The 21426-nt window shown below is 40.5% G+C and overlaps 1 protein-coding gene across 12 annotated transcripts in view; it reads left to right on the top strand.

The window, feature by feature from the left end:
- Positions 1 to 21426, top strand: part of vav2 (vav 2 guanine nucleotide exchange factor) — a 221584-nt gene that overhangs the window by 164396 nt on the left and 35762 nt on the right. For all 12 annotated transcript variants that reach the window (XM_032539326.1, XM_032539321.1, XM_032539324.1 and 9 more), the window contains exons 3-4: positions 2833 to 2891; positions 14060 to 14128. In XM_032539326.1, the coding sequence (XP_032395217.1) occupies positions 2833 to 2891; positions 14060 to 14128 (128 nt within the window). The remainder of the gene's footprint in view (positions 1 to 2832; positions 2892 to 14059; positions 14129 to 21426) is intronic.

Here is a 21426-nt window from a genome sequence, read left to right as displayed (position 1 = left end):
ACCAAGTCAAGCTCAATAGATTTGAGATTGAGCGCTGGTCTGGGGAGTCTGCTCTGTCTTTAGAGGCGTGACCACCGGGCAGAGTTCAAATGACTCAATTGGATAGTCTTTCGACCAATCAGACCAACGATCTGGGTGACATACTTTGCAGAGCGAGCTTTTACCCAAGCCTGTCGGTAGTAGGCAAACATATCCTCCTTTAGTAGGAATTGTTCCAGTGAAAGTTCCTGTTCAGTTTAAAGAGAAAACTTGCCTTTGAAATCTTGCAGAGTGGGCGAGGTGTACCCAGTCTAACAATGTAGGCTAATAAGACAAAAAAGCTAGCAGAGCTAATAGTGATGCTAGGACAGTGTGCCATATGTGATCCCTCCCTGCAGCATGGCCAGGTGGGCAGCATGCCACCTAGCAGCACAATGGGTTTATCCACAGTGATTTATTAAACACCCTAACCATTGGCTAAATAGACACTGAGCAAAATTAGCTTTGCTTCCTCTCTTTCCTTTTGTCTTCTGTCTGCAAATTGCAGTTCATGTTAAGGAGGTGTGTAATGGTAGACCGGCCCCATGTTGGAACCATTAAGCATGAACATGCCTATTACACGGGTCTTTAACAACACAGAGGGGAAAAAAACATATTATCCTGTCAAGAGTTATCCCTGTTGAGGTTTCCCTCCACTGAGTGGCTGGATGTAAATGATTGTGATGTGTATGTACTCCATAACACTGCCCCACATAGTCCCTCCACTCTCCACAACTGATTATGTTAAACATGAGAACAACTTAAAAACAGGGAGTTAAAGGTTTTGGTTAAAAGTGCTTCAGTGCAAGTACCTTGCAGTCCTAAAGTGGTGGTCTTCTCTTCACAATGGCCCTTGGCTCATCAAGAATGTTAAACACTGTAAGTGCTGAAATGCTGCATTGTGTGTTTAGACAAGAGGGTGTTTGATGAGAGGCTGTGGATGATTCACCTGCCGAGGAAAAGGGGTTGAGATAACAATTTTCTCCTCCCTGTTGAGGAGACATCTGGCATTGCCATGGTGTTGCAAGCCGAAATACACCCAGGAGTGGGTAATGAGGCGTAGGAGACAGGGTTTGGTGTGTGTGTGTCTGTGTGTGTGTGTGTGTGTGTGTGTGTGTGTGTGTGTGTTGTGTCTGTGTCTGTGTGTGTGTGTGTGTGTGGTGTGTGTGTGTGTGTGTGGGAGAGAGAGAGTGTGATGGTGGTTCCCTCATCTTTTAGAAACTAGCCTCTTTAGAGCCTGCAAGACGCCATCTGTAGTGCTCAGCCAAAGTTTGCTTGCGTGGGCCACGTTAAATCAGCTTAAATACGAGCCCACTTTTAACTTTCTTCTATTAAAAAAAGGAGGAAGGAAAAGGGAGGTTAACAAACTGTGGAAAAAAAAAACAGAAGGTAAAATAAGGAAAGTCAGGTCTGTGTGTGTGTGTGTTGTGTGTGTGGTGTGTGGGTGTGTGTGTGTGTGTGTGTGTGTGGTGTGTGTGTGTGTGTGTGTGGTTGTGTGTGTGTGTGGTGTGTGTCATATAAACAAATTGGTACCTACCGATGGTCATTTGTGTGTGTGTGTGTGTGTGAGTGAGTGAGTGAGTGAGTGAGTGAAATATAACCAAAGTGATACCCACCCATCCGTGACTGTGCACCACATGTCTTTGACCGTCACCATTAACATGGTGTTCTGCATTATGTCTACACACAGTCCTTCGTGATGCTGCATACGCCTAAGCAGGGTTGCTAAGAAACGTGCAAGTAATGTTCAATAATCACCCTCAAAGAACCGTGAATGTTGAGCTGAAAGTTATTTATTTTTGTCTTTTAAGTTGTTGCACATACAGAGTAGTTTGATAATGGCTCTTCCTTTGTGGCATATAGTACCGGTACCTTTGCTGTTGATTGTTGCCTCTGACTGTTGATCTTTTAGTTACTTTTAATTACTTTCAAAGTGAAATGCAAAGCCCGAACAATATGGGATTTTTGAGACAAATATTAATTTTAGAGGGGAAGATTTCTGATGTGGCGGACATTATAGTGAATTTATGAGCTGAAATAAAAAAAGACCTTTTCTATGTGGACTATGACTACTGTATGCAAAGGTACTAAGGAGGCTGTTTTCTTGAACTTTATTAAAGAATATTTAACATTAATATACATTCAATGTATTGGCTTGTCAATAAATAAATACAAATAAAAGAAATAGTTAAAGAAACAAGAGTTTGTTTGTATGTCCGGTATCAGTCAACTGCTGACAATTTAAATAAAGAACTACATATTTACAGTGATTCTAAAAATCACCCCAAGCACAATTTTCTGCATTAGTCTATATGTTCTGTAAAAAAAAAAAGTCGTCATATGCTCAATACCGATAGATACTGAAAGCTGTATGTCTGTGAGCCAGTATCAGCCGCCGAAATTGTCAGATGATTTGTTTTTAAGTTACTTTTTAAGTTGCCTGGGATGGTTAACTTTTTTGTTACTTTTAGTTACTATTGTTGATTGATTGTTGCCCCTGGTGGTTTACCTTTTAGTTAGTGTTATAGATGCTTTGCTGCCTCTGACTGCTTATCTTTTTATTACATTTGTCGTTGACTGCTTTTATTGTCTTGTTTGTTTTGTCTGATCTCCATTAGCTTTCCCAAAGTGTGTAGTTATCCTGGAGTCTGTATTAAATAATACAGGATCACAGTATAACAGCATCGATTTAAACATAGAAGGTAGAAGAAACAAATAATAAACCTAGCAAATTAAGGGAATGGATGTTGCAAATAAAATGGCAATAAAATAATGAAGCATGTGTTTATCTGTCAATCTCTTTGTTTATTTCAGGTAATCTCCGCTCTGTCAAGGATCTCCCACCACAGCATCGCACAAATCAAAGGCATCAGGTATGTGTCTCATTTTTAACTCTCTCATTTATCATTTGAACTGCCAAAGCACTCAAGAGTATCGGTGTCAAAGAAACCATTTGGATGAATGTATTCCACATTTACTTGTAGTCCTATGTTAATATGGAGGTCGCTATTAACATCTGCTGCTCATTTACAAGTCAATTTCCATTTTTAGGCAATTAGTGGCAGCTTTAAGCTGTTAAGCTTTAAGCAAGTTATCTTGCAGGGCACAACGCAACCCACATTTCCATCTGTCACTCAAACAGTACTGCAGTACCCTATTACACCTCAATCTGAGTCAGAATACTACATTGCATTGAGAGGTCATTTCTCACAGATATTGATGAAACTGAGTGAGTTCTTCACACTGCTAAATCCGGCCTGGAATGGGCTTCTGATTTCTCTTCATTTGCTCAATCTGCTTGGAGCTTGGTGGCTCACCGGCGCCACATAAAAAGCCATTTTGTCGGTCTGAGTAATGAGTAGATGGAACGCGCCCATTAGGAGCCATGCAAGGAAGAGAAGGGAGGAGAGAGGGGAGAGAAAGCAGGTCCCCTGCCATTATTAAAGACAACACAACCCGCTGACTGCTGGCTAATTCACACTGACCATTTTGCTGTGAGGTGTCAAAACCGAGGCTCATTTGACCTCAGTGGAAAGCACACTCTGGACTTTTTGATGCTGAGCTCTTGCTATCTCAGAAATCTGAAAATCTGATTAAAACACTGAATTCCTTTTATAGCCCTGACCTCTTATCCTGCTATGGAGGTGAATGTGAATACACAACCTTGTAGGGATCAATGACTTTATTAAATCAGGTCACATTTGGCTCTTGGCCTGAACAGGAACGCATTCATTAAGGTAATTGGATGGTACACTGAACTACATTCCCTCATGGGACGTGTCAGCATAGAGGTTGCATTGGCAAAATGGTCTTACTAAACAGTAATATCTTGATTATTAGTCATTAATATGTAATCAGTCATACTTTAATGGTTAACTTTTTCTTTACATTTTTATCATTTTTAATGTCAAACTTAACATGCATTGGAAGTGTGTAATAGACAGTGATACAAACTTCACATTTGTTGTTCTGTAGATAGTTTAAATTTTGCTTTCTCCGTCTTTCACCGTGACAAATGTGTATTTCCCTGTTGCGTCTAGTCCGTATGGTGTTTCATGTTCAATTTTATAATAACAATAACATGCTCTTTCTGATTTATGCAAGTCCATTATTCCCTTGCCTTCTAGCTCTGGTTTCCCCTCTAATTAGCTAAGATGTCTGGGTCTCTTAGGCCTAGTCCACATGTACATTTTTGAAAAGTGTTTCTTTTTCTATGCCTTTTGGCTTTTCCTCCATAGACAAACTGCATTTTAGGTCAGTGTTTACAGCGTTGTGTTGTGCAGACTGAAAACATCAGAGTATTAGGCTTATAATGTTACAGTGTGCGCTGTAAATCTCCTTTTTGAGGTGTCAAACTGAGGCAATATTTTAGTGAAATGGCAGACATGGCCAAAACACTACCAGTGTCAGCCACTTGCTAAAAGTATTTTATATACATATATCACACACACACATCTTCCACTTTATTGAGGAACAGTGCGGTCAATGCCCCATTGCAGCCAGGTAGCCTTTCGGTAATTACTTTTTGTCAGGCTTCTGATTGGCCAATTTCTTCTTTTTCTTTGCGTGATTGGCCAATCTGGTTTTAGGGTTATAGTGCCACCTATTGGTTTGGCATGTTCTTCACAAAGCTTCAGTGCGTTTTCGCATTTTCATTTGGATCTAGATTTTTTTTCATTTGTGGGCAGGATTTTTATTAATTTGTTTATCAAAGGAAAAACATGTTAAAGTGTGGACCAGGCCTTAGCTTGTTCCACCCCCTTCAGCAGGGACCTATCTACTTCCAATGGTTTTTATACGAGAGGCTTGAAGACATCTGTTAGGGGTCTATCGTACAAATGTATCTATTAAAGCAGGGGGCAGCAGACTTATATGTTGATTCAACACAGTATCAAACACAGTGCCTAATGGAGCCTTAAGCAACAGTCTGCTTTCGCTGCAGGATTCATAGAGTGCACGGGGGCATATGACAAAGCCCGTCAGAGGCAATATGTTGTATGATCTGGCATAAACAGGGTGCTGCTATCAAGCAGAGCACTTACACAACATAGATGTTCACTGACCCGAGTTGGCCTTTCTAAACGGTCTTCTCCTCCACATATTCGTAACACTGCTTAGTGCAAGGTCAGCTGCACCCAAAGGTCCCAAGTAGAGCCCGACCGATATTAAATATCCATTCATCGGAATCATTTATAATGACAAATAAATGATTCTGATAAATTAATATTTAAAAAAATGAAATAAAAACGGACGGTTAACCGTATTTTCAGTGTTGGCGTTGCATAGTTTGTCCATCAGAGGGGACTCTACAACGTCCCTTTTGGCATCACTCTGATTTTTTTTGTTATTGTGTTTTAGTTTAAAGTTTAGTTTAATATCTTAAATTTGTATTTTTATACATTTTATTTATCAGAACTTTAATATACAGTATGTTGATGTTCCTCTGTTCTGTTAACCAAATATTTGTATTGGTATCTGCCTTATTGGTCTGGCTCTAGTCCCACGGAGCTGCAAGACGTCTTCATGGACCTCGCTTCTAAACCTATAGGCCTTAAAACTGCTATAATTAATTCAAACACATACCATACGATTGGGCCCGGATTGGCTAATCGGGAGGACTGGAAGACTTCCGGGTGTGTCGGTCTCCGTTTTTGCTCGCAAAGGCCGGTGGTGTTCAGTCCTGGTACTGGGTTAAAATCAAAGTTAAAAATTGATGCTGTCCCTAGGCTGCCTGCACTCGCAGCCTACTCTTTGGCTGCACTGAGCCAGTTTTGAGACGTGTGTGAAGAGTTGTGTTGCTTGGAATGAGTTTTGCCGGTGATGTGAACTGTTTAGCTCAGGTGACTGTAATGAAGACTGCAGTTAGTGCACATGGTTTCAGTGGTGACAAGTGTTATTTAGCAATAAAAAACTCTAAGAAGCTAATAGAAAATAATATATTGTATAAAGCAACTTTAGAAGAGAATTTAAGGCAATACTATGTAACTTTTTTCTATTCAGTTCCCCTACAGGTTGTCTCATTGGAACTACAGCTTGCGCTCCCCGCCGCTTCGGTCCCCCTACATGTTGTCCAATAAGACAACCTGTAGATGGACCAAACCGGGAAAGGTTACATGGTGTAGCTTTAAAGAATCTTCCCTTCCTCAGTGGAGGTCTCGATGAATAGACATTAATCCCACAGTCTCAGATCATTAATGGACCCCACATCAGGCCAGCAATTGTATTTTAAAATGTTCAAAAAGTTCATCTCTGTGTTCGGTAACATTGCTACAGGGATGTCCATTGACCTTCTGTTGAAGCCCATCGATCTTGTCTTTCGTGTGTGTTCACTGTAATCAGGCATTGACAGCTCATGTCTGAGCACTGTGTCAGCTTTATTGTGCATGCTCCTCTACACTGGACACATAATCAAATATTCATCTGAGCAGTTCACTCTCCTTCATCCTGTCATTTCTATTCTTATGTCGACAGACCCATATGGAATTTCCCTCTTTTTTCTCATTGTCAATATTTTTGGCCCACTCTAACATCTTTTACATTTCACATCAACTCAGTTGAGTGACTTCACATCCCACAGTGCTCTTCCTCTTACTATCCATCTTAAGTAATACACATGAGTCTGATTCGATTACAGAAATGAAGATAAGTTTGCTTTCAATTGTTTCTCTGCCTCATGGAGTTTTTTTGCCCTCGGTTTCACCTCTCGGGCTGCTGACACAATGCTTTGCAGACACAATCCCGAGAGAAGTGTCTTCGCTTTCCTCTGTATTATTTAGTTAGCGAATCCTAAGTTGTGTTTATGAATTTACAGTGGGACAATTTGTTATTTAGCATTCTCATAAAAAGATGCAATGAACATCAATCAAAGACAAGGACTTATTGGAACTGTTTGAAGCTATATTTCAGTCTGTAACCCTTTGCAGCTTCAACTTTTATTTTATTTTTATTTGGTCCAGTTAAGGAATCTCTGATTTCATTTTTTCCCCCTCCCCCCTCTTCTGAAAGCAAACCTACAGCGGTGATATCGTCTACAACCCTAAATCTTTGAACAATGTATCATAGAAACTGTCAATCAAAACCTTAAATCCTCTTTGTGTTGATGCCTTCTGTCCCCTTCTCTTTGTGTCCTGGGAGTTGACATTGTGTGTCAGCTTATCTAATGTATAAGCCTGTGTCATCCTTTGTGCTGTACCTTCACTGTCCTAGTTCACCACTGATCCGTGCTTTTGGAGTTTGTGTGTCCGTTTGTGCGTCTCTCTTTGTTTGCGTGAATGTGTGTGTATATATCAGGGTTGCAGAGTGTAAAGGACCTCAGCTCAGCATCAAGACTAAGGACAGATGAGGAGAAGGTAGTTTTGAAGGGTTTAATAAGGGCCCCCTCTGAAAAGCTCTTAGTAGCTTATTTGGGGTTCCCCATTTCACACAGCTTGCATATGATCATTGTACCTCATGAAATTGTGTTTAAACATCCAATGATGATGTGTGAAATAAACGAAACGAAAAAGGACACCTCATCATTTTGTCTATCTGAGTATCTACAGCAGTAATCTTGGCTCATGATAACTAGTCTGTATAGAAACAAACCTGCTGAAAACTTAAAAGCGTTAGTTGCAAATAATTGAAATAAATAAACGAGATTGGGCTTATAGAGCAGATTGTAAAGGAAAATGTGACTACACAAACTGTAGTTTTATTGATTCCTGATTCAATACCACATGTCAAGAGAAAAACAATAACGATTAATAATAAAAATAAAAAGAAGGAAAAAATGGGAAAAGAAGAAAATACACAATGGAAATTAAAAAGGAAAAAAACACGTGTTGTTGGTAATTTCTTAAATGACTCACAACTGAATTGAAGAAGAGGAGGTCACAGTTCTAAGCTGGGCTGAATCTCACGTCCCTTAAAATACATCCACCCTTCCTGCACTTGCTTCCTTTCCTCGCGTATTAGTCTGTCCCACCAAGGAAGCATGGGAGAGAGGGGAAATTATTAATGAATATGAAGGAGAAGGGAAACAAGGGAATGTGTTTTTAAAAGGATGAGACGTTGTTTCCTCTGAAACGTCACGTGGATTTTGTCAGCTCTTTGAGCGGAGTAAGAATCGTCTTTCAGCTAAACGGCTTCTGGGAAGGCTGCTCTCCTGTACCTTCGCTCATCCTCCCTCAGAGATCCCTCCTCGACTCTTGATGATCACTCCTTGGGGCAGGAACAAGAGCTTTTTAGACGGCATTCAAGAAGGAGGGCCAGAAAAACTTCTGGTTCAACCGAGGAGCTATCAAATAAGAGAAGTGAGAACCAGCCCAGGAGTAGGACAAGCAGCTACAGTGTAGAGGACTTTTTTGGAATTAGGATCCAGCGGGACCCAACACAAATCCTGTGGGTGTGGCCGCTGTTAACATTGCTGCAGGTGAAAGCGGGGGGTCCAAAAATACCCAACCTGATCAATAGGGACTTAGATAAAAATCTTTTACAGTATGTTAAAAGACACAGGGTAACAACACGAAAGAAAACAACGTGAGCAAAACAAGCCACAGCCAACCACACGTTCTAAAATAAGAAGTGAAATAAATAGATTGATGCAATGTTACTGTGCCCCCATAGCACTAGCATAATTAATTATTGCACTAGTATTATGTAATTATGCAGGACATGACAAACAACAGAAAACAGTCCCGCGCAGGGCTCTGTAACACTGTCAAGGATCACTCTTTGCACGTTGCCGCCTCCCTCCTTTTCCACATCCTGTCTGCAGGGCTCTGCCCCCTCACACCACTGAATTACATCACACAAGCGGTTGTCACATTGCACAGTGCATCCACTCCTCATGGTTTACTCATGTTTTAATGCATCACGTGTGCTGATGTCATTAGTAAATGTGGAAATAACATGCAAAGAAAGAGGCTTACTCATATGTTATTTTGCACACAAACACATGTACACATCCTCCCTAAGCCGCAGCGAGGGGGGTTGTTTGATGGACAGGCGTGGTACAATAAGTGGCAAAGTGCACAGGCTTGCTCAAGATCCAGCGATTTATCGACCCCTGCAGAAACAAAGCCGTGTCCTGGGACGGGAAACTGCTTCCGACTCTGACCATTTACAGCTAACAACTACACTGTTGTTCTGCCGTTCGACAATAGTTGATCAATGGGACCGGATCACTGCGGCTTTGTCCAGCACACATTCCCTTTACGCCAGCACCGGCTTTAACAAAGCAAGGAAGAAGAAATTAGGCCTGGTACAATGAAATAAAATAGATAAAATACCATAAACACACAAATGCACACAGTCAATCCCTCATGCCCCTCGCAAAGCCCCCTTCACCCCCACACGGTAAGGGTAAGAAATTACAGGTAATGCTTTATTTTATTGTTTCCTATAAGTTTCCTTGAAAGAACTAAGTAATTTGGTAGATATTATATTTAAAAACAGTTCCCTTCAAAGAAACATTCAGTTTAAATACAAGTAAATATCTATTGATATTTGTTTTTATAAATTGACTTTTTTATTCTCTACATACATGTATGCTGAATTGTATGTGTCCCTGTGGACAAATTTCACATTTTTACGCATACACTTACTAAAAGACTCTCTAGGTTAGGCTGGCAAGTTATTGGAATGAATCAATTGGGAGTATATTAATTGAACAGTTTATTTGCATTCATCTAATTATAATACCAAATCATTAGGAGAGACTTGTAAAATAAAACAAAAGGATACACAACTAAACCAACAAAACACAAAAAGTACAATGTAGCCCATTTAAAATGGATGGATAAAGAAAAAGCTGGAGAAAAAGGAAACAAATATATGTTTGAATGGATACATTTAGCTTAACATATATTAATCTACCTGCTTTACACACACACACACAGACACACACAAACACACACAGATAGTATTTGATGTGGTCAGACAGCCATATCATCTAAATTTTACCTAAATGTATAATTTTACCTTTTACAGAATCACTTGCACTCCAGATAATCCAGATAAAATACATAAAACAAACGTGAATAAGCCAAATCAGGAGGGCTGGTGGCGTTATACAAATACATTTTGTATTCTGATTACAAAGGAAATACTTTGCGTGTAACATCCACTCTGGTTTACCACACGGAGTCCAGGCCTGAACAACATGAAGTAACACGCCTGCAGGAAAAGACAGGAGAGCATTTTTGAATAGCGATGAGATGGCTCATCATTGGAGCCCTGATGAAATTATAAACGTAGTTCAATTACACCTGGTTGTATCATTTTAGCGAAATGAAAACGGCAGCATTGGGCAACGCTTGGCTCCACAAAACAACACTGAGGTGATACATATGGGCGCATATCTGCACAAACTACTATGTAATTAAATTCAGCCCTGCGGGACTCCATTAATAACTTATAATATAATGCACATTTCATTGGCGGGGGCCATCAGATGTGGGTGTGTTACTACACTCTGGAGGAAGCACCATCTGCGCTCATAACAGTGAGTGAGAAAGTAACATGAATCAAATGAGGCCGTTTTTGTATTATGATTCCTAAATAATATTACTTGTAATTAGCTCTTGGAAATACAGAGGTTTTAATGAAGCCACGTGTATGTGCGCACTAGTGTTTATGTGTGTGTGTGTATGTGTGTGTGCGCACAGGCTTGAGGGTGACCGGCTGGCCTTTGAGTATCTAGTTGAGCATTCATTAACTTGATGGCTGACACACTCTTTTAACGTGACCCCTTTTTTATTACGCAAAGGCTAATTGCTGGTGTCACACAGATACACACACACACACACACACACACACACACACACACACACACACACACACAGATACACACAGCCAAACCCACACATATGCACAGCTAAATCAATAAGACGAGCTACTGTTTTTATTGCTTTTTTAAACTTGCACTATAACTGTCTCTTAGTGAGATATTTGGCCTTCACACAATGACGGGTCACTGCTGTCGGCTCTTTACGAAGACGTGGTATCACAATAAAGTGCCTCAGTCATCTGATCCTATCTCGGCTTAGACTCAGCCAAAGGATTTCAAATAGGAGTGCGTACAGAGAGTTGAGTGCCTTTTATAAGAGCTTTGAATGTCTGGTCTTTGACACTCAACTGTCCAATATCATCTCCCAGCTCACTTCCCAGTCAGCGACAACACACACACGGACATTCTTTATTGTTCACGCTCCTGCTACAAAATCGTTCTCGCACATTAGAACATGGTAACATCCGTTCATTTATATTTGGGCTGTGCATTATATCAGCCATCAGCAAGCCCACCCACATACTTACACATGACTACCATGACCACCTGCCTATGACCAATGATTTGCGCGTGGTACAAAAATGAAACAATAAGCATTGCCCCTGCACATAATTCAGGCAGTAATTATGTTTCCTATCACAACAGAATCGGGAAAACAAATTCTTCCTGAGGAAGACCAACAGATAAGGATCCCTTGCATAAAAAGAATATAATTATTTAAAAAAATAAACACTTTTAAATACACAATTAAAAAAAGTTAAAGGGGGGGACAAGATGGAGGCTGGTGGTGTGGCCTTGACCAACTGCCACTTTGCACGTTTGAAAGCCATGATGTCTCTCTCTCATGTTGGACCAGATTCTCTGGGGCAGACAAATTAGAGAAAGGGGAGGTAACCTCACCCCTTATGACCTCATAAGGGGCAAGATTCCAGATCGGCCCGTCTGAGCTTTCATTTTCTCAAAGGCAGAGCAGGATACCCAGGGAGAATACATAAAATGAAACTATATCCAAGTTCCCAGTCCTGCCACTGCTGTCTTTTCAACTGATTATGAGTCAAAGAGGTACTGTAGGCACAGCTTTAACCTCACTCTCCCCGTGACCCTGAAACACTCTCTCGCTCCGTTCTCCATTTCTTTTTTGAATAACGAGTCCTTTGCGTGTGTCCAGTTGCCTTTTTAGATACTTTTTGGGGGGATTTTTTAGCTTTTATGTTTGACACGACAGATGAACCTATCAAAGGGAAGAGAGAAGGGGAATGACATGCAGCAAAGGGCCGCAGGTCAGCGTCAAACCTGGGCCCGCTGCGCCAAGGAGCAAACCCCCACACATGGTCGCCCGCTCTACCAACTGAGCCATCCGGGCACCCGTGACGAGTGGCTCTTTGACAGTAAGAAAAGGGATCATGTGTTCAGTAGTTCCATCATTCAGACGGGATTCAAGGCTAACCTTACAGGGCTGTTTACCACAGCAGGAACCACTGCATGCAGCTGGCGTGCACAAGATGTATTAAGGTAACAGTATGCTTCTATCATGGTGAAAGCAAACAGACCTGAAGACAGACAGCAAACCTCTTAGACAAAAACAATGTCAAGACATTTGGGTACTTTGAAAGCTGGTAATGATTGTAATGAACAGTTTTATTCCCAAAGTGTTTTTTTATTTATTTATTTTTATTTATTTATTTGACAGGGACAGTGTACATTAATTAACATTGCCGTAAATGCACCAGAATTAGCCAAAAGGCTATTTTTCATCCGTTGTCCCTGGACAGATCTTAAAATTGTCTTCCTAAAAAAAAAAAACAATAAGAAAATTACAGTCAACAATACAAATATAAAAAGTAGTAAAACAGATAAAAACTCTTTACATCCCGTTGATAAATACAGTGTACAAATGTAATACAGACATTAGGGAAAACAAAAAATAAAAAAATAAAAAAGATACTACACATAAACACAGTAGAGACACAAGTGGCAGCACGGTTGGGTTGAGTGAAAATACATTTTCTTATTAATGCTGACATGTCTGATGTGTTATGAACCAGTGTTTTAGATGTTTTTTGAACAGAGTGTAAGTGGTGAGGTCTCTGATGTTCTGAGGGACAGAGTTCCACTCCCGTTTTATAAAACATTTTACCATTCTTATATAATGGAAGCTCACAGAAATAGCCTGTAAGATTAAAATGAATCCGGAGTATCTCTTATAAACACAGGAGGGATTAGTTTAATAATACATGCTTCTGCCGTTTCAGTAACTTTAGCGTGGTTGATGATTAGCACCGATCGTGACCTCTCTGATTTTAATGAGCTTCAATTGTGAACGGCATTAAGCTAATAGGCAATAATTTGTAGCAATCAGCTCTTGAAAGGAAAAGGAGCAAAACGACATCATAAACACAGTCGGCCAACTGAGATCTAATCATGCACTTCACAATAATGTTTGCAGAAAGCAGATATCTTTAAAAAAAAATTGAAATAAATCCACCCTGTTTAATGAGCTAATTGATTAGTCATTCATTTTAATGCTCTGCCACTTCCCAGGAGGGTTGTGTTCGTTGACGCTGCGTTGGCGGGAATGAGAATTTTAAGAAGAGGATCGGGAGGAATCACTCACCTTATCGTACTGCTGGCCGACAGGAATGCTTTTATTTATGCTAACTAGCCTGCAGTGCATCTGATAAACAAGATTTATTCATATATCTACTGTATATATTTGTATACAATAAGTGCACATATACAGTAAGTGGAGAAGCTCACTTTTGCTGAATACAAAAAAGGAGACTTTATTATTTTCAATATTTTATGCTGTGCATTGTCCCTGGGGGTCCTTGAAAGCTGACCAAACCCCCTGAGAGGATTTATAAGACACCTGGCCATCCATCTGAGAAAAAAAAAATGCTGTTTTCTTTCCTGAATTCCAGGGAAAGTTGGCTGCGTGAAGGTTCCAGGTATTTATCTGTCAGCAGCAGCGTGTTGATGTGTTTTGACAATGTTGTGTTTGAGTGATGGGGTCCTCTGTTGAATACATCTTGCTGTTGTGGTGCTGAAGTGATGGAGCTAAGAGTGACAACCTGGCAGACAGGACACGCCGTTTGTGACTGCTTCTTTTTCTACCTGGGAAACTGTAGTGTGTGTACTCATATTTTGTACTCTCTCTCTCTCGTGTGTGTGTGTGTGTGTGTGTGTGTGTGTGTGTGTGTGTGTGTGTGTGTGTGTGTGTGTGTGTGTGTGTGTGTGTGTGTGTGTGTGTGTGTGTGTGTGTGTGTGCACCAGGCCCTTTCCATCAGAGGACACAGCTCTGAATGAGGATGATGTGTACCGGAGCCTTGAAGAGCTGGCAGAGTAAGAATGCAGTCCATAACACACACACACACACACGCACGCACACTCAATTAAATTTTATTTATAGTATCAAACCATAACAAGAGTTATCTCGAGACACTTTACAGATAGAGTAGGTCTAGACCAAACTCTATAATTTACAAAGTTCCAACAATTCTAGTAATTTCCCCAAGAGCAAGCATAGTACGACAGTGGCGAGGAAAAACTCCCTTTTAGCAAGAAACCTCACACACACACACACGTCATCATCAAGACATATTGTTAATTTTTAGCTATTGTCACAAATTATTCAGAGGTTTAAAACCTTGGATCGCTTTAAACATAATTTCATCTGGATTCAATGTTCCAGCAGATTAAAAAGTAGTTGTTTCCTGCTGCAAAAGGTCATTGCTTTTATGCGTTTGAGCTCAGGAAATGCTTCTAAACTGAATAAAAATGCAAAAGATCTTCTCATTATACTGCAAAGGACTTTTTTATTGTCAAAATAACATGCATAACAGTTCTCTACCCTTCATGTATATAACAGGCATCTTGCAATGTTTCAAGTTAAGTGTGATTGCCACTTCTTCCAACTTCCTAACTGCCTAATTACATACGCGTGGAGCTTTTTGTCACTCTTCCCGTTGCCATGGTGACACCAGCTTTGCTCTGGCTTCGGGTGTGGCTGCCCTCTTCCCTCCCTCGCTGCCTGCCTGCCTCTATGGCTGGCTGCCTGGTTTGGTGTGAGGGCTGCTGTGTTGCTGGGTGTGAAAGAGAGTGAAAAGGTCTCAGAGTTGCCAGCGGTTCCAGCGGTGACAGCAGCCGCTCGACTCAGATTAATGGAGAATAATTAGTTAACTGCTCTGAGATGGGTGTCATTCATCACAGAAAGATAGGAGGTAGGAGAGTGGCAGATAGAAAGGACAGCATGCAGGCTGGAGATATATGCACGCTGAATACATGATTGTGGTGTTCGTTGGGGGATGAGGAATGTGCTCCTGCTAGAGGAGAGGCGTGCCAGCCGAGCAGGCTAATGCTGGATTAGAGTGCAGGTTAGCCTGTTTGTAGCCCTGCAAGCTTGAAACATGGGCCCTTGCCTGAAAACTGAACTGATACCTGCACTAAAAGTGATCCTGAAGGTAGCAAAGGAAATATTAAACATGCGTTGATTCGGTTTAACAAAAAACAACAACGAACATACAGGAGGCTATTGTCTTTCATCCTAGTCTTGTTCCAAAATGTCTACTGCAGAAAACAGAGACGTTTTTCTTCTATATCATAGAAGGAAGAAGGCAGACTCATGCCATTTCCTGTATTTACTGTAGGGGTGTAAATCACAGATTTTTTCTCTTTGTATTGATGATATTGGATTGTCGATCATTGCATTGATATATTGATCCGGAAACAATGTATTGTTACACCCCTGATTTACTGACTGGTCTCTAAATGCATCAGGAAATCAAAAGAGGCCACATGTTCATTATGTTACTCTTAATCCATCATAAATAAATGTCAGCCACATAGAATAAAAGTTACTTACATTTGTGAATTACTATTACATTCAGTGGCCATAGCAAATGCATGGTATCCATAGTAACAAGCGTGACGGAGTCCACCAGTAAAGCAAGTGAGCATAAAAGTAAGATTACAATATATACCATAATATTTCTTTAGCTGGGGGGTTATGTTTTTAATTTTCCTCAAATCTCCTCCTTCCATTAATGGCTTTTGGTCCCTGTAACCATGGCAGCAGCTTCAATGACCCCGGAGCTTGAATTAATCTATATAGCTTTTCAACTGAAATGGTCAGTGCAGTGGTGTTGTAACACGGTGCTCTTTATGTAACCTGTAGGTGCAGAGGGCTGGCTCGTGTTGAATGATTCATGCGGCTCTGCAGCACGGCTGCTCTTGACCTTTTACAAAGAACATGTATGCATTTTCCTCTCATCAACGGACAGACACAGAATTGATTCATCAGCAGGTCCTGCAGCCGATGCAGGTGGACACAGGTGGGCCCATATGCCACAGTGGCAATAACCCCGCTCCCAAAGACTTAGAACTTAGTCGGAAATATTGATGGATGATTCATTTACAATGGGGGCATGATTGCACGGCGAGTGAGTGAGAGGACAATGGTGATCTCACCACAGTAATAATAATAATCCTTTTTTTAAGGATGTATCTATTTAAGAGCATACCAGAGGAAGACATCATAAAAAAATAACAGCCTGTAAGGTAAAAAAACAGCAACATTGTAACCAAAAATATTTAGTGTGAAAAAATAGAGCTGCATGGATAGAGCAACGTAACGGCAAACAATAAAAATCAATAAAATAGCATCATTAAGTTCAGCGATGAGACGACAAAGGATACTAAGTGCAATGGAAAGCAATCTATAAAAATTGATTTTGAGGTGAGATTTTAAAACGGAGATCATGTCAGCAGACCAAACGTTAAATGGAAGACTGTTCCAGCGGCCCAGGCAGCAAAAGATCGATCAAGTTTTCATTTTAATCTGAAGCAGCCAAAAGGTTTAAACTGATGGGTTCTCAGAGGTCACTGAGAATAGCTTGAAGTTCACTAGTACTCACTAATGTAATAATGGCGCACTGTGTTTAAAGATATAACTCATTTATCAGATACTTTGGCATTTCTATGTGGCTGTTCTGCAGCCGACATCTTGGTCAGAATATACACAAGAACATCTGCAGCTGACCATGTAAAATTCTTTTGAGGTTTAATAGAGGTGACTTACCTTGCTGCATGATTTCCATATTTACAACATCTTGTCTGAAGTATTCATGGCAGGTGAGGTGGATTGAGGCTTAAGGCTGTCAGTATGAGCTCACTTGGAAATGACTGCTGTAAATGAATGGCATTGAGATTATATGATGGGTGCAGGTGCATCTATTTGTGAAGCATTCTCCGGTTTGCATTCTGCTGGACCACATCTGTGTCGGACTCAGGTAGAAGCCAGCCTCTACTTAATCGAGGTCTCCCAGGTTAATGTGGTAAACCTGGTATGTACTTCCTCCCTCTGGCTTTGTGATGTCAAGTCTTTATGTCACTTAACTCAGAGTCCTCCCTGTCTGGAATGACTCCATCCTGGAGTTGACAAAGCATGAAATGGGGGTGGATCGGTCAGAGTCGCCAAGGGACTTTTTCCTCTATGAAAGGCACACATAGATTTCCATTCCGAAGCAAACAGTGTCACAAGCCCTTTGTGTCACTCTTTTGCAGTTTACTTTGCTCCATTAATCCCTTGGCTATATTGGCATGAAAAGTCAATAGCTTAAAAACATACTGTAGATAGAAGTCACTCAAGGTATTATTTTCTGCAAGGTACCTTTATATAGTCAGGGAAGTTTCACTGAGAGCAGAAATGCCCTGATCACATTTGCACAGACACACATTTATTTACACCTGGAAGCTGCCCAGTAGCACCTCCGTTGTGGTAATGAGGGAGTGGCAAGCGTTGTTGTTTTGCTTTCCCCACCCACATTTATCCTGCCGGTCCGGGATTGAACCTGCGACCTCTGGTCCCAAGAAGATAAACCCTGTTGATGTTGATGTCCACATGTAGGGCTGAACAATTAATCTCAATTTTGTCGAAATCGCCAAATGGATTACACTGTAGTGCATTTTCCAAATTTAAAGCAGGCACACAAATGTGTGTTGTGGTGCTGCAGACATGTCCTGGCCTATACACATATCATATTCTACAGACTCAGATAAAGTCTGCGTTCGATTCAGTTCCTCATTTGAAAAAAAACACCATGATCATAATGAATCTTTCAATGATTATGAGAATAATGATGCAAAGATGACAATTCTCTCCAATATTGTGATTTATATTGTAATTGCAATATCAGTCAAAAATAATCACAATTAGATAGCTAACCCTCAGGATACATGTCACAATTTTGCCTCACTGATGCTAAGGCATCAGCATGTTTTCCATTTCATCCACCATGTTTGCATTGTGAGGTAAAGTGATATATGCATCATCCAGGGGCCTTATACGTTAGCAGGTTTTGTGTGTTTCTTTTGTTTTTGTTTTTTTGACACACTTTCAGCTGTATAGATGCAGTGTGGCATCAGCAACATGCCAGGGCTCCACACATATTACATCACAGCTGTAACATAAAAAAAATTCCTATATTGAAAAACATTATTTTAATAGAAACATGTAAGGCGGCCCTGGGGGACCTAAAGACTCAGTAGCTGTGATATTGTGAGTCATACTCCATCCCTTCTCTCCACTGATGTAACTCTATGTCATTGAGGCCTGGGAGCAGAGGCTAACGGGCCAATCGCGTACTGTGTACTGGACAACCACTAGCATGTCACTGTGTAATCAGACAGAAAATCAGACCTAATTCATGAGTCCTCTGGACTTTGCTCCCGCTCTTTATCTCGCTGATGCATTCTGATGCACACACATGCACAAGCACAAAATGACAAGTGAATGTGAATAATTTATTTATGTCCACTGAAGCCCAAGAGACAAAGCAACGTAAATTGTAAAGTTAAGGTGTGGCAGATTTACACTGGTAAGAATTATGTCCCTCTATTTTCTCCCTCTTTGTCTTTCTTAGAACGCACACGCACAATTGCATTACTTATGCGAGCCTTGGCACCCTGAAGCATTAACCTTTACCATCAATACTATATGCCTAAACCCCAACTATTCACTAACATCAATCTTAACCTAATCCTATTCTTGTATTGCCAGACCTACCTCCACAACGCTGCGGAGGAGGCTCTGGCTAGTCCACACAGCATTCTGGGATAGGAGAAAAAGTGCTTTGGTTTATTGGTATTTCTTTAAACCAATCACAATCGTCTTAGGCGGCACTAAGCACCGTACGGAATATTGGGGCCTCCGCAAAATAGCTTTGGGAAGGAACTTATTTTGGTGGATTTACCCTGCACAGATCTGAGGAGGAGTCAACCATAGTATTCAGAAATCAACCAGAATTTATAATGACAACACAAAGAAACCAGAAGGTGAGGTGAAACAAATGATGTCCAGCCATCAAACAGCCCATTGAAGAATGGAGAAAAAAGCCAAAATGTCCTCAAGGCTTCACTATTTAACATGTCATTACTATCCAGGTTTAAATTGGTCCTCACATTTGGGTATTTTTCATAAGCAACAGCCTTATATTTTACAAAACATGCACTATGTGGATTAGGTGTCCACAGTCCTACAATAGGATCTTGATTTGGGGTTCATTATAGTTATTTGACTTAAGGATCAATGCATATTGACAGTGAAAACAGCCAGTTAAGAAGTTCATTAATGGCATCCCTAATTAGAAATCTGAAGGAGTCTAGAGACTCTGAAGATCTAAAGCAATCAGTGAAAAGTGAATGGGCCTACACTGTCATTAGAATACTGATTCAACTGGCACATATTTGGAATAATCAATCAATCAATAGACTATGAAGAAAAGCAAATCAGGAAAAGGGCAGAAAATTATGTCCAGTGTTGTAAAATGATAAATAATTAAAATCAAGCATTGTACACTAATTAGTTGGCATATTCAACAGATCAAACTGACACATCAGAGAGACTTGGGAATTATGATAAACAGACTTTTCTAGGCTTTTCTCCCAACCTAATGGGCCCTCAGCCATGTCGGTGTAATATAGCAATCAGATAGTAATCATTGATGAAAATTACACATATCTTATATTGACTAAATGGACCAAAGAAAATTTGGACAATGGCAAAATGACGGTGTGGGAAATTGGAAGGGGCTTAAATGTCATCACTAATCAATTGAATATTTCCCTTTAACAAATTTAGGATCAATAGATATGGATGACGGAAACCAGCGCAACACTTTTCTATTAAATGTTAATTCTTTGTTCTTCTCTAGTCTTTTATGTATTTTTCTATATGGTAAAAATGTATCCAGTACAGTTTTTTTCAAAGAGCCCAAACGTCCCTGCCTTGCAACACGTCAGTCTGCGTGGAGCGTGCTGTAGTCTCAAAGTTCAGAGAGGAGACACTGATGGGACAGCGTGGGCCTCCCACGCAGCCTTCTCCGTATTCAACATGGACCACATTAACTTAATCAAGCAAGAAGAAGCATAGCGCATGAGAGTGAACCACGCCACCTCAATCAAAACTTCAAACAACCACCGCACTCGTGTGACGACAAAGCTGGATATTTAAATGAGGGTAGCTCTATCTTCTCTGATTTGTTTATACCCTATTCACTCAGACGGTGAAAGGCGGAATATTTTAGCAACGATGGCAGACTCAGAAGGCCTTATGTATGTCACAGTGGAGAAAATTCAATAACCTGTGTTATTTTTTATTTATTTTTTAACCCGTGCCCATAAAGCTTGTAAGAATATTCATGAATTAATAAAGTTTGCAAAATCCCTACGAAATATCCCATTTCAAGGGTGTTAAAGTCAAATAAAATATCCTGGTCTGAATCTGGTTGGTTTGGTGCTAGGGCAGCCAGGTTATGGCCCCCATTAGGCAAGAACAGGTAAAATTTCCTAAAAAAAATTCACAAACATAAATATTTTGGCTGGGGATCACATTCAGACACAATCCTGTTTTCGCATGCTTCCACTCAGACCAGGTCAGAGCAAAAAACTGCCTCCCCTGAGCTGGGAGGCATTAAGTGTCACACTCAAGGACATTTAAGCAGATTGGCCGCTTGCCAACTGTAAACCTGCTCCTCCTTTTCTAAGCATGTGAAGGCAACAGAGATTGGCAACTATTACACTACAATCTTTATTTATTGTATTTATTCATTTATTTCCCCAATAGTTATTGCAGCCTGGCCAGCTAGTCAACACGGCCACCCGTCAAGCAAAAAAGGTACTTTAAAACCCTTAGCATTCAGTTGCCGAAATCTGCGTCAAAATGCGCACTCCTTCTCAGAGCCTTAACCTCTACACCACACTCAGATTCAGTTTGACTTTGACAGCAAACTTTCCCAGCATGCAAATATTTTTCAGTGTCCATCGCAAATAAATGTCAATGAATCTGCTTAAAAATCACAGGGAAAAAACTTCTTTTAACTCCAGAACCTGCCTGAGGATCATCAGGGACGTTCTTTTCAGCAGATATAGTAATTCACTCCTCTTTGTACGCCCATGGGCACATTGCAAAACAGGGACTGCTAAAAACTTATTTGGCATGATTGTAATGATGCCAGGATGCCATAATGTTGTTGCCCACAGCATAATTTACTGAATTAATGGCAACATACACAGGCATGATACCGCTTTCACCTCACTACAATTGAGGTGGATGATAGATAGATAGATAGATAGATAGATAGATA

Source organism: Etheostoma spectabile, chromosome 16 (assembly GCF_008692095.1).
Source record: "Etheostoma spectabile isolate EspeVRDwgs_2016 chromosome 16, UIUC_Espe_1.0, whole genome shotgun sequence".
NCBI classification, from domain to species: Eukaryota; Metazoa; Chordata; class Actinopteri; order Perciformes; family Percidae; genus Etheostoma; species Etheostoma spectabile.
This window is presented reverse-complemented; position numbering and strand designations above follow the sequence as displayed.